General features: G+C 38.2%; 4 protein-coding genes across 16 annotated transcripts in view; 2 read left to right on the top strand and 2 right to left on the bottom strand.

The window, feature by feature from the left end:
• The window catches only part of how (protein held out wings), a 36,775-nt gene extending 32,641 nt beyond the window's left edge, over positions 1-4,134 (top strand). For all 7 annotated transcript variants that reach the window (XM_089077003.1, XM_011635519.3, XM_011635521.3 and 4 more), the window contains one exon: positions 1,121-4,134. In XM_089077003.1, coding sequence (XP_088933129.1) covers positions 1,121-1,134 — 14 coding nt within the window. In that variant the 3' untranslated portion in view covers positions 1,135-4,134. The remainder of the gene's footprint in view (positions 1-1,120) is intronic.
• On the bottom strand, positions 2,768-7,976 carry morula (anaphase promoting complex subunit morula). 3 transcript variants are annotated; one of them, XM_011635512.3, is made up of 8 exons: positions 7,842-7,976; positions 6,927-7,341; positions 6,607-6,872; positions 6,335-6,515; positions 6,031-6,256; positions 5,747-5,931; positions 4,951-5,496; positions 2,768-4,869 (listed from the first exon to the last, which is right to left on the bottom strand). In XM_011635512.3, exons 1-8 carry the CDS (start codon positions 7,908-7,910, stop codon positions 4,430-4,432), a joined length of 2,328 nt encoding a protein of 775 aa, XP_011633814.2. In that variant the 5' UTR covers positions 7,911-7,976; the 3' UTR covers positions 2,768-4,429. The 3 variants fall into 3 exon arrangements, with proteins under 3 accessions (XP_011633814.2, XP_011633815.2, XP_011633816.2); XM_011635513.3 differs by having other exon boundaries at positions 6,607-6,854; XM_011635514.3 differs by having other exon boundaries at positions 6,607-6,851.
• On the top strand, positions 7,846-9,732 carry LOC105425002 (transmembrane protein 177). Of its 4 annotated transcripts, none has more exons than XM_011635517.2 (3): positions 7,846-7,987; positions 8,481-8,617; positions 8,698-9,732. In XM_011635517.2, exons 2-3 carry the CDS (start codon positions 8,493-8,495, stop codon positions 9,473-9,475), a joined length of 903 nt encoding a protein of 300 aa, XP_011633819.2. In that variant the 5' UTR covers positions 7,846-7,987; positions 8,481-8,492; the 3' UTR covers positions 9,476-9,732. The 4 variants fall into 4 exon arrangements, with proteins under 4 accessions (XP_011633819.2, XP_088933195.1, XP_011633820.2 ...); XM_089077069.1 differs by having other exon boundaries at positions 7,860-8,001; XM_011635518.3 differs by having other exon boundaries at positions 7,878-8,019.
• Positions 9,712-16,340, bottom strand: LOC105425051 (uncharacterized). 2 transcript variants are annotated; one of them, XM_089076626.1, is made up of 8 exons: positions 15,913-16,340; positions 15,733-15,820; positions 15,362-15,531; positions 11,338-15,280; positions 10,929-11,245; positions 10,739-10,768; positions 10,282-10,584; positions 9,712-10,195 (listed from the first exon to the last, which is right to left on the bottom strand). In XM_089076626.1, the coding sequence occupies exons 1-8, from the start codon at positions 15,997-15,999 to the stop codon at positions 10,172-10,174; spliced, it is 4,962 nt and encodes a 1,653-aa protein (XP_088932752.1). In that variant the 5' UTR covers positions 16,000-16,340; the 3' UTR covers positions 9,712-10,171. The 2 variants fall into 2 exon arrangements, with proteins under 2 accessions (XP_088932752.1, XP_088932759.1); XM_089076633.1 differs by lacking the exon at positions 10,739-10,768.
• Between the last annotated feature and the right edge of the window lie 171 nt (positions 16,341-16,511).

Raw genomic sequence — 16,511 nt, 5'->3', positions numbered from 1 at the left:
TTTATATAATCTTTCTCATTTGCCGGTGTTAATGTGGTGGCAGGTGCACACCCAGGCTGCCTGTCTGAGAAATCGCTATAACGTTCAGAAATAACGCAATCCACGTACGTGTGTAACGGTAGCGATTAACAGATAGTGATCGATCATCGATTCTTCTTACTCGATCGTTTCTTCTTCTTCTTCTTTTTTTTTTTGTTTTGTTTATTCGCTAATATCTGACATATACAGGCAGCTATGTTCTTTTACGACCGCTGCGGGATGGATGCACCGGTGAATAACCGATTAATTTTTTAATTCAAATTTTTTACCATACGAAGGCAGTGTTTATACGTTCATCGTTTTATCGATTGGTCATTCGGTCTTTTTGCTGTGCGCTTCGATAAAGAGCACACCGTCGTAAGCTAACAGCAAGAGTGAAGTATCGGAGTAATAACGGTAAACGCAATCGCTTCGTAAGAAGTCTGTAATTAGGAGCCGACAGAGTATCGTGCCCTCGTTCACTCGTGCATCCAGCCTGACGCAAGTTATTACAACGATGTGTAATCCATCGATTTGTACGACTTTTTTGCGCGCGGGGAGGGTACGGAATCAACGTAGAGAACGGACGGACCTAATTGTCATGGGCATTCGTGAATAATGAAAATAATGAAATGCTAACTTGATATGTGAACCGTTCACCTTTTTTTTTTCCGCGTGAATTTATTTATCTTGTCATGGCGCGTACAAGTCGAATGCTTCACACTAATAATATTACAAGTAGCTGGTGTAAAGCAATGCTTCGTCGCCGAAGTCTTCCCGATCCGATCGAGTATGATTCCTCGCGTGATCGGCGGAAGACGACGCTCCCTCTCTCTCGCGAAGAATCAACCTTTTGACGATTCACGAAAGGAGAAACACGTAAAAACATTAACCGACATTCTTATTTATTTATTTATTTATTTATTTATACGAATTGATATCGCACACGGAAATGGAAGCGTTGCTTTTCACCACTAACTATATTTCTCTCAGCTGGCGAGCTACTAGATACTTAATGTTAACGTCGGTCAGTCATAATCAGATTACTAACAAACTGTTTTTCTTTTCTTTCTTGTTAACCCCGGTTGCCCGTGGCCTGTAGGCTTGGAGTGCTAACAATGGATATCCACTCGCCCCGTGCTAACACCTGGACTCTGGAACAGCATCCCGCGATTCGATCGGTTCACCAACCAGCCGACCACCTTCGCCGTCCGTCCGCGTCACCAGCCCCGTTCGTCAAGCTTATCCATCATCCTGTATCCTCTTAATGTTCGGAAACGTTAGTTTCTCTCGCGCAATCGTCTCGGCGATCGACGGAGTCGTCGCTGATTGGAATCCGAGCCACTTCGTAGCCATCGACGGCACGAATCATTGTCTCACTTCGCAAAACGTAGCGTTGCGAGGTGCATTAGCATAATATATATGGAGATTTGGAATACTATGAGACGTGTATATGTGAATATATATATATATATATATATATATATATATATATATATATATACACACATATATATACATATACAAAATGTACTTTATATATGTTATGTAAAAAAATTAAATATATATATATATATATATATATATATATATATAAATAATTAAATAAATATATACATATAAATATACATTTTATATAGAATCTGCACGTCTTTTTACGAAACGCGGGATTACTCCGGACTTGTTTTGGACGCGAGTCAGGTATGCGCAATTCGACTTCAGTGCAACGCTAGCAGTAGTTTTAGTATATAAACGTTGACTTACTGAATTATTTTTACTCCCCCATGGGGAGAGGGGATCTTGTTGTAGCACGCGCGCGTAATATGTCCGAAATATATTTTATTTTCTCTCTCTTCTCGCGGCGACGATAAAATGTTGTTCGCGTTTTTCCCAGTACTTACGACTACGCTGGCACCTCCCCGTCTCTGGAGGTGGCAGCGCGAGAATGTGACAACGTTAATATAACTTAAACGCAATGATATATCTACGCGCATTTTTAGAGCTAATTGCTGAAGAAAGGTGTCGCGCGAAAAAGAAAATCATGAGTATTCGTTAAACGAAGCTCTCCGAAGACGTCATTAAAGAAAATTTACGATTATTGGCAATGTGTCTTCCTTTTTTTTTCTCGCGCGACACACCTCTCACTGTCGAAATTCTGTACAACTCTCTCGCATAAATGTGCCTTATGTAATATTAACGTAGTGCGGTGTGGCCGCGTTACCGTTTTAGATAAAGCTTTGTTATCGGTAGGCTCTACGTAATAGCATTAGAAATGTGCAATCAAAATTTACTTTCTCGCGATATGTATATCCCTGCAAGGAGAAGAAGACAACAAATTGAATCATATTCCTAACGGTCTTTCTCGTCGCATTGTGAGAAAGAGTGTTAAGAATATCTGTAGCCTAGAATCACGTCCATTGACAGATATGCGGATACACGAGAGCTACATGTATATATTGTCTCAGTTGAAAGTATTAAGAGAAATGCTATTCGCGCAGAGAATATTCTAGGATGTCAATGTGCAATACGTTGATGAGAGAAAAGAGCGGTGCGTTCAAGACGCGCTGCCAAGGCTTGTTGAATAAATTGCAGATTTTTAACGTTGCAAAAAAGAAGACAACTTACAGTTCAAACCTGCAGGATCGATGAAATGGATACGTATATACATTTACATAAATACCGATAAGATCGGTATCGGTACCATTGAGCAAAACGACGAAAAGGAAAATAAAAAAGAGGTAATGAAATATATTGTTACAATTTTCTGCATTGCAGAATTATTTACTTTATTTACAGAGATATTATAATCATATAAATATATGCAAAAAAAAATGTATGTAATCACCGTCTCTACATACGTGCAAGAGTGTTTGCGTGAGAGAGTGACTTACTTAATATCGACTTTATCATTATATTAAAGAGTTGCACCACTTTTTAGGTCTGCCATATTGTACATGTAACGATTAAGAACGATTGCACGCATTATATATAACTCTTGTATAGTCAATCATGTGTCAAATATTATACTCGTTCTTTCGACAGATATTTTTGAATTTTTGTCTCTCCTAGGTATACCGATTAGCTTGGTCCTTCGTGTATATATAAGCGCTGAAAAGAGCGTACACGCACACATTTAAAAGTGAAAAGTGATCTGAAATCTACTTAAGTTCTCAACGTAAAAAAAATGATATATCCGATATATATTTTATTATTGTACGTAAATAATTGATTTAACGAAATATTTTGGATATCTGTCCTCTATTAAATACGATTACAATATACGCGAATTAGATACGCGTATTCGCCAGCGTGATTATATACGGAACAGATATGTATACTCTTTATGTATATGCTGTCTAATATATATATGCGCGTGAGAACGTAAATTATTACACATGTATACACATAATGTATTATACATATGCACTGACTCAGTTGAACATCCGGAACAGTATGAATAAGTACCGCTGTCGTTTATTTCTGCGTCAAACATGATGTATTAATTGTTTATTTTTATAATCTCGAAAAGAAAATCCATTTTAATATTTACATTGTATCAAAAAAGGAAGAAATAATTTATTTAGTTTATATAATGGCAATTGGCATTGTTTTATCAATTATATAAGCTAGGTATTGCGCAACATCTAATCTTTTTATTATTGTTAATAATTTTTCAAGAGTATTATCATAGAAGTAAACGCCGGCGTGATTTATTTACACTCTGTTATCGTATTTATAAATGTATACAGATAAGTTATATAAGAAATTATTATGCGCAAGCAATCTTGTTAGATCTTACGGCATGCGAATTTACATTTATTATTCTTATAGTTATATAGTTTTTTTGCCGAAATTTATTGTATATGATAATTTTTTAGTTTCATATTTTATTTTAATGTTGATATATGTGCAGGATGTGTGGCAATATTAATGTGTAAGTGACAATGAAAAGCAATTCTGTTTTCTGAAATCTCGGAAAGATCTGATTACGAATCATAGTATACTGTACGCTACTTATGGAAGAAAATTTACGATTTACAATGAAAGTGCAAATAAAATAGTTTATACAAACATGTATAAATACTGATGAATGGTAATAAAAATATTTTTTCAATATTCGACACTTCCTTAACACTCAGCAAATACAATTAATATTTTCATTTTATTAATATATATAATGCATTTTAATAAGTTACAATAATTTTTTCTAAAAAGATAAACATTTCATACAGTACATCACAATATATCTATATTAGCTTTATTCTTCATCCTTTTAGATACAAAAATAATATTAAACACAATGTTGTTAATGATTTTTATATATGTATGTATATATATATATATATATATATATATATATATATATATAATTTTTTATGAACAATATGGAATAGCGAGATCTTTTATTTTTTTACGGTTTTGGTAATCGATAGAAACTACCAGAGAGCAATAGTTGATGTTCTCTGACTTTTCTATCCAGAAACTGCCTCAGTTCCGGTAAACCGCATTCGACAGCACCCGGTCCTTGCGACGCGAACATTTTCAACATCTGATGAATCCTTTCTATCGGCAACGAATCCAAATTCGTCAACATCCCAACGATATATGACCAAAATACTTGTAGTTCCTCTTCTCTCTGATCGCTGGCTGAGGCCATAGCACTTTCAGCCTCCTCCTCCTCAACAATGTCCGTCGATAAACGATACTTGGACGTACTCTCCTCTTGTAGAATGAATACATCATTGGATGACTCTTTAAGAAGACCTTGTGACACCCAAAATGTTATTTTACGTCGCAGAACAGTCGCCGGTACGTGCATCACTTCCGCCAAATCTTGCAAAGTCCATTCATCTGTAAATCAAATATAACTTGACAGTGATAATTTCATTACATGTTTACATTCAGTTCAATGAAAAATTAATGCGTTCTTACTTCTACCCTCGAAGTACAAAATGATTGTCGCGTGTACCGGTGTGACGTTTATTTCCAACTTTCTGTCCTCTAATTCGATTTCGAGGCTTACGTTTCCTAAATGAGGTTTCCAGCACAACGTTCTATTTCCTTTCAAGGCCTCAAATGCCTTCACGTATTCATTCAATTGAAGCTGCACAATACTTGGTAACTTCAATTTCCAATCTTCCTTGAAAGGCGGCCAGAATTGTGCTGACAGTATGAGCGCGGAAGTGGGAAAGAGTTCCTCCGGCGAATTGTACCTAGTGTCAGAATGAATGTTACTATCTATCCTTTTCGAGTCGTAAACATCTTTCAACATAACTTCGCAGTAATGCAACTGATTCTCTCCGAATCGTCTCTTCAGTAGCTCCAATTGACGTATCTCGCGTCCAGCATGATAATTGAGTTGCGAGAGCAATCTATCTGCCAGTAATGTTCGATATTCGTTAACAAATAAGTCCTGGCTGCCGTAAACGTTCACTAGTGTAGAGATTATGTCGGACACTTTACGCTGTGTTGATTTGGCTGAAATAATATAACCTAATTAAGGAAGAGTTTAAGAATATTTGAATATAAGAATATAACAAGAGAACAATATCTCTTTATCTATTCAATTCAGTTTTAACTCTTCTTAATGTTTAATTATGTTCAACTTAGAAACACGATAATAGATGCGATTTAAAAAATCATGGACTTTTCAAGTCCGTGAAAAATCCGAGCTCAAGGCACAAGATCGATTGTAAAAGAAAATTATCGTTGTAATAAAGTGGTTTACCAGGATCGGCATCGACTGGATCTGGCATCCAATTCTCCCAATCTTCGGTTTCGTCTTCCGCTGAACCATCATCCAGCTGTAGGTACTCGCCGTTCACCAATTCGTCAGCTAATCCGCTGGGCGAATCATCAAGCAAACTATTAACGACAGAACGTACGGTATCTTCTCTGTTTCTCAAATAGCTTCTGAAAAATAAATCGGACCAAATTATTGCTTTATAAATTCGCGTTATATATATGTAGATCAGAGTTTTCAACGCAAAATTTTAACGTTTCAATTCTCACTTAATGGGCTCTGTTACAGCTTCTAAAAGAACTCCGGTGGGATCGAGATGCTTGAGCGCTTTAATCGCGGCGATATAAGCAGTCAAGATATCAGGAGTATTCACACCTGCATGTAGAAGCCTCGTTTTGATCGCTTCCTGCAAATTTTTAACTAAAACTTTTCGTTGATCAGTTCTTCCTAGATAAACTCGCAGATCGTCCACCGCGGGCTGCGATTCGGGATATTCTAAAACAAAAATGTGGCACAGTCGTGTTTGTAGTCGTGCAAAAGAATGTAATAAATCTTCGTAAACAATGTATCTACCTATTATTATGTTAAAGAGATTATCGATCCTTGTCTTGGTATACGTTTCATACAGAAAATGAGATAACTTCTGTTTAAACTTGTTTATAGTACTATAAACTTCGTCGCTAAGCACTTCCGTTATCGAAAAACCGCCGGAGTAAATTCTTATCAGCCAACTCATAACAACATTCTCAAGCCACTGCAAAATCAAACAATACAATTATTACATATTATTATATAATTAATTATATAATAATGTTAAATATTACATGATAAGATAACTAACATACATTTTCCAATGGGGCCAGTTGTGATACATCGAACGTCTTATTATCACACGTTTCGATTACATGATTTTCAATACGAACGTGAATTAACGATGTGAGTACGTTTCCCACAAGGTTCTCCAGCAATTCCAACTTGATTAATTTCCTATTTGTCTCATAAAATATGCAGACTATCATTTGACATCGGCAGTTCTTCATCTTCTGGCTGCATCCCGTGCACTGGACTGAATCTTCGCTGGTTGGCGTATCTGCTTTAAAATTATATCTTTCTACAATATTTTAGGTAGAACACAGACATAAAAATAAATGTTTTCGCAATGTACCTTGCGACGAGTTGTCCATATTGCAAAATACATTAAATGCGATTTTATAAAAGTGTCCTATGATACATTCATGACACAGAGGTAATTGGCTCAGCAATGTTGCTCTCACAATAAAATTGAATTTTGTCTCTATACTGTTCTTGCCACTGTGCTGTCTTAAGTATTCCAGTTTTTTCAGAATTGGCAAAAATTCTGTGAAACTGGCATATAGACCATCTACGGCGGATTTGAACAATTCAAAGCCCCGTTCGGCATCCTCTGTTTGCTCAAACTTTTCCCAGAATGCTGGTGCCACATGACAACGAACATATCGCTCTATGTGATGAATTATAATCTCTTCAACATGTGCTTCTTGGTATTGTAAAATCTCTATTAACTTCAAGAATTCTTTCTCTGTTTCACATTCATCTTGAATCTAAAAAAGAAATATCATATGTTTTTTCAAAACTAAGAAAAAATGTAACATTGAATTAAGTATTTTATATATTAAAAATATTGCTTCTTAAAGTTATTATAATCTTTCTAATTTAGTACAAAACGTTTATTCAAACTTTAAGATATTAAAGTTATAAATATTGGAATAACTGAATTATCTGAAATAATTATCTAATTATTCAAATCTAAGTATTTGAATAATCCATATAATCGAAATTTTTATATTCAGATTTTATATTCAAATCCACGAATATAAATTACAGAAATTTAGATAAATAAACCAATTATGAGGTATCAGATTTATTGAAATTTTATAAAATTTCCACAAATTTATTAGCTAGAATAGGAAATTCGAATGTTCATAAACTCATATTGAGGTTATGTTTTCATACCGTAAATTTATTGCCAATTGTAAATGACAATCCATCACCGTATTACAGAATAAAAGAAAAATTATTGTATTCATCATATGACAAGTACCTTTCCTTTAATTATTGGAAATGCGAGTTCTATCAGGTGAAATAGATCTGAAGGTACCCCCTCAGTCATGTTTAAACCACTCAAATGGTCAAACTGGCGATACAACACATGCAAGAACGACCACGTTGGCTTATGTTTTGGTTAGGGTATGTTTATTTAGGTTAGAATATTTATCAAGGTAAAGAAAGATAAAAGGAATTTTTTTTTATTACTTTTCTTCAAAGTGACTTTGTTCAAATTCTGATTAGTTTAGCAAGTAACGGTAGACGTGGTTGGAACCATCGCTTGATACGGAAAGAAAGGTACATTAAAAATGAATTTTTCAATGAGAATTTTTTCGCCGACAACTCTACCGATTAAAGTAGATTAATCCTTTCTTTCAATGTTGATTAATATCTGTTTAACTCATTTTTTTAGTTCTAAGAATTAGAAAAAATTAGATATTACAGTTAATCTACACTGATAGAAATGGACAGATCAATCAATGTTTTTGTGTTAAATAATACAAGAGATTTAAAGACATCTATTTTACCCTTCATTTGAAAGATTCCAAAAGAAAGTTAATCAGAATTTGACTAAAGTCATCTGATCTTGGCAGAAAGTTAATATATGAATTAACAAGTGTGTCTTTATTTCCAGTAGTCGCAAAGGATGAATATATTTTCATTTAAAAGTGTGATCTTTGGCGTGACTACCACCGCCATTGGATATTACACAATCCTCCTACCACATACTATTTTGCTGAAAAGATACAGATACGTGGTGGCCACATATCGGTGAGTGATAAAAAGATTCTAAGGAGCATATTCTTGCTCCAAGTTCATGATCTGATATCTATTCTTTTTTGAACACACAGAATGGGCAAAGAAGAACCATTGGGCTTTAAAGTCCAGGAAAAGATTCAAAGGGTAATGGATGATCTCAAGCTACCTGAGGATATTAGGAACACTATAAAACCCTTCAGTGTGTTTGGCTTCGATCTGTTTCACGCCGGCACTCTTAATGCCAAATACGGCGCGATACTGGGAATTCCTGTTAACATCACCAAGACGAACGAGCATATTCGTGAGCATCTACAAATCAGAGAGGAATATATGGATTGGACACGACCAGATGCCCACAATTTTTTGAACGCGTCGATGCTCTCCGAGAACGCGCAGAAGTTCGCGATAGCGCGCGAAATCCTGCGTATCCTAGCGGAGGAACCGTATTTCGATTCTTTCGGACTGGCTCTAACGATCGCAACGCTATGGACGCTTTATAATTTCGTATCGTACAGATTTAGATTGCGGGAACGTAGCGCGATAACACGATTTACGTTTTATACTGTCTTCGTCTTGTCCGGTGCGTTATGGTGGTTCGGCGTAAAGGACTATCGAAGTAATCGACTCGACAAAGAAAACGACGAAGATTTGTGCAATTTAGGACCCGAATATATCAAAGGGGGACAAGAATTCTATGAAAAGTTGTTAATCAGAAACAAAGCTCTTAGATCTCTCTTGGGAGCAGCAGGAAAAAGAATATTCACCGCTTACGGAAACGAAGAGTCTTTCCTGCGGCAGAAGCACATACCGATCACCAATAGGAAAGACTTCTTTGATTCGCGTCTACGAAGTTTGGAAGAAGCGAAATGAGTTGATTTTCTTATACTTAAAATTTGGAGAGCAAAGTCTTTTTTACGTTCATCGTCGGAGATAAATTTAAATTTAAATTTGATCCAAGTGATCAAATGAATGATGTCCGGTATGTCTGACAGTTTTCTTCTTGTATTTAATTCCTCGCAAACGTAGATATATCGGAGATCATTGTACAGATTTATGTATTTATTTTGATATTTTTAATGTTGTCGGTAAAATGCATCTGTAATAAATTGTTACTATTTGAAACAGTATTCATTAGGAATATATATTAATTACAATATCACGCACATCATTCCTTAAAACTACTGTATTTATGAGACATTGCCACGTCTTACCTTAATGTAAGAAGCTTTTATAGAAGATACATATTTTCGTAATATTTGTCGAATATGCACGATCATCTTTTACATAATAAAAATCACAGGTAAGAACATATTTTATACATGATCTATATTTCTATATTATATAAGCCTTATCGTGTAACGTATTCTGTTAAATTAATATTTATAAAAATCTGTAAGTATTACATATCATAGCTAATTTGTACAAATTTTTATTTTTTCGTTCTTCTTCTTTATATATATTAAACTAAAAGATATACACCCGCGTTGAGAGTGCTCGAGCAGCGAACGCGTTAATTGCCTATAGAATTTATATGCACCTCTATACAGAAAAATTGTACATCTCGGACTACGTGAGACCAAGCGAGCCAAACTGAAAAAGAAAGAGAATCATACACGAAATGTTAGATATGTGCGTGCTGTGCGACGTACAAAGATTATTTCAGCAGCTATGCTTACCAGAGTTAGTTTATCCTCCTCTTTTTTAAGTATCTTCGCGGTTTGTTCCTGATCGAATTTGACGACGGCGGCGATTACTCTGGCAAGTACCATCGTCTCTCTTCCCATCATGTATTCGAACAGAATGTTCCTGAGGTACTCGATCTCTGTTGAATCTTCCAATGTGTCGTGTCGCAAGCTCACTATTTTCCTAAGTTCCGCTAGTTCCCGCCTCTGAGACGTCAGAGTCTGCTGCAGGGTGTGAATCGAGCCGGTGCTAGTCTGTATCGCGGCCATCGCCACACGCGAAGTGCTCTCTAATTCCTGCGTGAAATTTCAATTTACTCAGAGCTCTCTCTCTCTCGTTACTATCGTGTCAAGCACATTTAAGCCATTATGAAATATGGATATAAGAGAATGCGTAAACATCAAAGAAAAAGTAAAAGAGGAAAAAAACAAAGAAATGCCGAAGCTTTACCTCGGAAGCTGCATCAGTTTGTGCATCGGGCTGAAAGTAATGCAAATGAAATTAAAAAATCAAAAAAATATGAAATTAAAAAATGCACATAAAATGAGTGAGTGAACGAATAATCGTTACAAATATATAAAATATATAAATTAACTGTACAAACATAAATTAGATTATGCCTTTGGATTATGCAACTTGCCTTTCTTTCATTCTGCCACTCTTTCGTTAATTCATTCAACTCTTCCTCGTGTTTCGCTTGCATATTGTCGATCTTTTGCTGTACTATAGTCTTCCACTTTTTCTCTAATTCTTTTATCTCATTAGTATGCTCTTTCTGAATCTGCGCGATCGTTTCCATCAAGCGATCGATATCCTTTCCTTTTTCTGCTACCGCGTCTTTCTTTTCCAGAACGAGACTCTCGAGTTGCTCGGATTTCTCTGTCAATTCTATCTGACAATCTTTCAATTGTTCCTTGTACTGCTGCACAAGATTCGACTCATAGTTGTGTTGGCGATCTACATAAAGATTAAAGACTAGTAATAAACCGAAATATTTCTAAAAAATAATTTTTTTTTTTTCATGAAACATGAAACAACGTGTCTCTTACCAAAACGTTTTTCTAACGCGGCTTGGAGTTCTTCTTCCTTGTCGTGTAACTGAGCCTGAAATTCTTTGACCAGCTGCTTCAGCCTCATACCTTGCTCCTCCTCATTGGTCTTCAACTGTCCCTTCAACTGATTGGTATGCGATCTCAGTTCGTTGTTCGCCAGTTGCATTTGCGTTTCTTTTGCCTGGAATGTTATTAACGCCTCGTCGAGCTGCGCCTCTAATCTCTTGTTCTCCTCGCGCAATTTCTCGCTATCGTCGAGTTGGTACTTGGCGTCATTATGAAGGGTTTCCAAGTCTTTTCGCAACGCGTCGTTCGTTCGAACGAGAGCATCAATCTCCGACTGTAGGCCGGTAATCTTCTCCTCTGATTGCGCGAGCGAATTTCTCAGCGTGTCCGTTCCTTTTCTCCGTTCGTCAATCTCCAGCGAGAATCGCCTTAAATTCCCGATCTCTTGTGACATGTTGGATATCTTGTCCTCTAACAGTTTTATCTCCGCGTCCTTCGCCGTCAATAGGTCTTTCAAGGCGCCCGACTCCGTCGACGAATTTTTCGCAGACTGCAAAATGTCAATCTCTGTTTGCAGTCTATCGTTTTCTACCCTAAGAGCCTCTAAGCTAGATATCTTAGATTGCAAATTATTTACGTGAGCTTGCAGCTCCGCGTTACTGGAATTTACGCTTTCCAACTCGGCAATTCTGCCATTCAGCTCAGCATTTCTGTCTTCTACATCTTTAATTTTTTTAACTTCATCCCTCAGCGACTTTAATTCCGCGCAAAGCCGTTCGTTCTCTTCTTTCATGACGTTGCTGTTTGTCACGGCTGTATCCAGTTCGGAGAGTTTATTCTTCAATTCGACATCTCGCTCGCTAAGTCTTTCCTTTATTTCTCGCAATTCTCTTTCGTTAACTGCCAATTTCTCATTTAACGAATTCAATTCTGCATTTTTCCGTTCAATTTCTGCATTGGTGGTCTTCAATTCATTATCCAAGCGTTCCGTCTCCTCGTTTTGGGTGTTCAGTTGAGACTTATAAGACTCTACATGATCTTTCACCGTTTTCCGCAATTCTTCAATCTCTCTCTCGTACTCTCCGACTTTCCGCTTCAAAGCTTCTTCGTCTTCGCACAGCTTCCGATTGCGGCTTAAAAGATCGTTATACTTGTCTTTCAAATCTTTGTTCTCCAGGCTGATCGTCTCGAGCTGCGTATTTTCCAATTTCAGCGATTCCGTCTGCCTTTCAGAAGCTTCCAACAGGCTGGACAATTCCGCTTGACGGGTCTTCGCTTCGTTCAGCTCAGCTTTTACCTCCTCAATCGTTTTGCCCTGTCGCTCTTTAATCGTTTTCATCTTCTTCAATTGCACGAGCTTCACATTTACCGTTTCCTGCAACACTTTGTTGTTCTCCATCAACTCGGCGATTTTCTTCGCGTGATTCTCCCGTGTCGCTTGGTACTCCGCTTCCAGGTTCAGATATTTCCTCACGTGCTCCTCGATCGTTTGAATATGACTGTCGCAGGTAGATCTCAAATGTGCGACATGCCCCTCTTCATTCGCCAGTTTCTTATCACGCGCCTTTATCTCGTTCTCTTTTTCAGCCAAATCGTCTTTCAAGCGCGCAACTTCCGATCTTGAGGCGTGCAGCTCTTCTCGCAGCGTGTTCTGATCGTCGTTTTCGGATTTTAATGAACTAATAATCTCAGTCGCTTCGCGTAACTTCGCGTTTAACTCGTCCACTTCCTTGAAGACGCGACTGGCCTGCGTGTGTTTCTCCCTCAGGTCATCAATCTCGACGGACAACGCGTGATTTACAGACTCGAGATTCTCCAATGCCCTCAATCGTTCCCGCAGGACCTTGATTTCCTGCTGCGATTGCGTCAATTCGCGCGATGCCGTTTCCAGATCGTGGATTTTAAAATTAAGATTATCGATTTCGGCTATTAATTTATTATTCGTCGTGTTAAGATCGTCATACTGGTTGCTCTTTAACGTCATCTCTTTCAATTGTTCCTTACTCTTCTCCAATTCCGCTTCTAATGCGGATTTATGGCTCATAATCTGTGCCAATTCTGACTGCAGTCTCGCCTCCTTGAAACGTAACTGTTCTAAATCTTTTATCTTTGAATGCAATTCATCGACTTTGGATCTGAGTGTCACGTTTTCTTCTTCGAGCTTTACGAAGGATACGGCAAGAGTCGCGCTTAAATCCGATATTCTGGTCTTTTGGTTAGAGAACTCTTCCGACATGACACTTTTAACATCCGCGCAATCCTGCTTCAAACGTTGCACATAATTATTATAATACATGATACGATTCATCAAATCGCTCCTTTCTTTCTTCAGTAAACTTATGGCTGAACTGTCTGCCTGGACCTTATTTCTAAGATCGTCGATCGTGGATTTACAAAGTTCGAGCTCACTTTGCACCGCGCTTAATTCCGTCCTTTTATTCTCCAACTCTTCTTGCACCTTGGAAAGTTCCTCCAGTTCTTTCTTAAGAGACTTTATCTCTGTCTCCTGCTCCATCAATTTCTGTTTAGTCTTCTCATGCATGGACGTGTATTGCTGTATCTTTTTGTTATAATTCTCACACACTTGATCCCTATCGATCAATGCATGTCTCATATTCTCCAATTCCTTGTCGACGCTTTGTACTGTCGCTTGAAGCTTTTCGATCGTTGAATCGGCGTCTTTCCGTTTCTCTTCCGCGATGATCTTGTACGCATCGTACTCTTTTTTTAAGTCCGAATATGTGGCCTTGTGAGCAAGCAATTCGCTTTGCAACGTTTCTTTATCATGTTTATACTCCACATTTCGTTTTTCCAACTCGTCGTACCTATCCTGCAATTCCTGCAACTCAGTTTCTCTCTCCTGTAAACGAGATGTTACCTCATCCAATGTATTCTCGTCCTTCTGTGCTTTTGGTTCTTCTCCGTGATCAACTTCCTCGTGACGATTTATCTCCACTTGTTGCGTAGATTTCACTCTTTCAATTGTCTCCTTCAACGTGTCGGGCGCCAACATGCCTTTATCCGCATGCATTGATTTCAGTTCGCTTAATTCGCTTTTATATCTCGCTACCGCCTCGTTCAAATTCTCTCTGTCCTCCATCGCATGCTTCAGATCGATTCGCAGTTGCTTAATCTGTTCCTCCTTCTCCTCAAGTTCCCTGTGCACGGAAAGTTTATTCTCGGCTAACGAAATTGCTGACTCCTCTTCGCGTTTGTGCAAGATGTCTACTTGTTCGGTCAGTTTTTCAACTTCGGTACGCGCCGCACTCAATTTATCCTCCATCGCACTCATTTTCTCGGCAGTGGAAGTCTTTAGCGCCTCGTAGTCGTTCTCCAAAGTGTTCTTTTCCTTCATTACCTCTGTAAATTTCTCCTTATTACGCTTCAAGGATTCCTTGTACTTCAAAACGAGGCTTTCTAGTTTTTTCAATTTCTCTTTTAATTGACTATTTTCTACTAACAGCGCGTTATTTTCATCATTAGACGGCTCATTTGTTAAATCGATTAGATTCTCTTTAGAGTCATCCTTTTGCTGAGCATCTTCTGATACTGAATTATCTAACGTTGGTCCACTGGCTTGTAACAGTTTTATCTTGGTATTTAACGTATTTATAATATGATCTTTTTCCTCTATGTCATTCCTCAGTATGTCCTCCAGATGCGCTTTTGCTTGCTGTTCCAATTGACACTGCTCTTTTAGGTCGGTTATTCTTCTTAGAACTTTATCTTGCGTTTCAACCAGCACAGATTCCAATCTGGTTTTCACTCTGTCTAATTCACGATAGTGCGTAGCCAGATCTGTATATCTACCTCGATATTTATGATATTTAGTTTGTACCTTTTTGTAGGCAGAATACAGCTGATCCTTTGTAACTCTATCAAGATGAGGACTGATGTTATCATCCACTTCACTAGCTGACTGATCCATGTCTGACTACAAAAATAAAAAAAGAACTGTCAGTGACATTAGAGAATCACAGATTTGCACATCAACGAATGTTCAAACGAGACAAACCTGCAAATGATATAGATTTGAAGAACTCTCATACATCGGGAACAACGAGGATGCGTCGCTAGTAACACTGCTCACCGAGGATCTTCTTGAGATCTCCACACGATTCAAGGACGGTGATATCAGGTCAACATTCTGGAAACTGTGTTTCACCGGAGTATTTTTTGGTGTTTCTACAAATTAAAATATTCCATATTATTTCCAAAATATAAATAGCGAACAAATTTATGGACAATATCATCATGTTACGGACAATATCATCTACAAAGTATCATATGCAAAAATGTATTCAAAACGGAACACTTATATACACAACTCTCCAAGATCCTTGGTACCTTCCACTGATAACTTGCCAGATGATCAAATATGCTTACCATCTCCATCTTCTGTCAGACTGAAATTGTCATTCGACGCCGAGACTTCCTGAATGGAGCTGTTGGATAGGGCCGGTGATACTACCGCCTGTAAAAAATTGCAACAACAAAAGAGGGGATCAATTGAAGATCGTCACTTTTGCGAAATTGTGGTATTCAAAGGTGGAAACGTCAGCAGACCTGTGCGAGTTGTTGCACGCTTGCCTGTAACCTCGCGGGCGACTGCTTCATCTCCTCCGCGAGTTTGTCCTTGAATTTCTTAAACATCCTGGCGCGCGTGGCAGTCGGAAGTGGCCGAGATGATGATAAGCGCACCGATAAGAGATGTGCGTGGCCGAGCCCTGACGTGCGGGGAATGACGCGTTGTTTACCGTTGTTTAGACGAACTTGTGCCTATCGGGATCAGTGGCGCGACCACGGGGAATCCGGACTACGGCGGGACCGTTCGGCGGCACGGGGGACATAGTGGTACCGGAAGCGCACCTCCCGTTTCCGCCACTCGGACTCCTCACCTCCGCGCGAACGAGAAAATCTCCGATAAGGGACACCGAGGAAAGAAATTGCACGTATGACGTGCTACATTATTTGATTACCCCACATTTGACTATACCAGCATACACACACACACACACACACACACACACACACACACACACACACACACACACACACACACACACACACACACACACACACACACACACGCATGCATGCGCCGATCGCCATTACCGTGTGGGCGCGCGATGACGTCATCAAATGTCAGTACCATCTTCAACCGT

Source organism: Pogonomyrmex barbatus, unplaced genomic scaffold (assembly GCF_055798465.1).
Source record: "Pogonomyrmex barbatus isolate J1 unplaced genomic scaffold, ASM5579846v1 scaffold1, whole genome shotgun sequence".
NCBI lineage: Eukaryota > Metazoa > Arthropoda > Insecta > Hymenoptera > Formicidae > Pogonomyrmex > Pogonomyrmex barbatus.
This window is presented reverse-complemented; position numbering and strand designations above follow the sequence as displayed.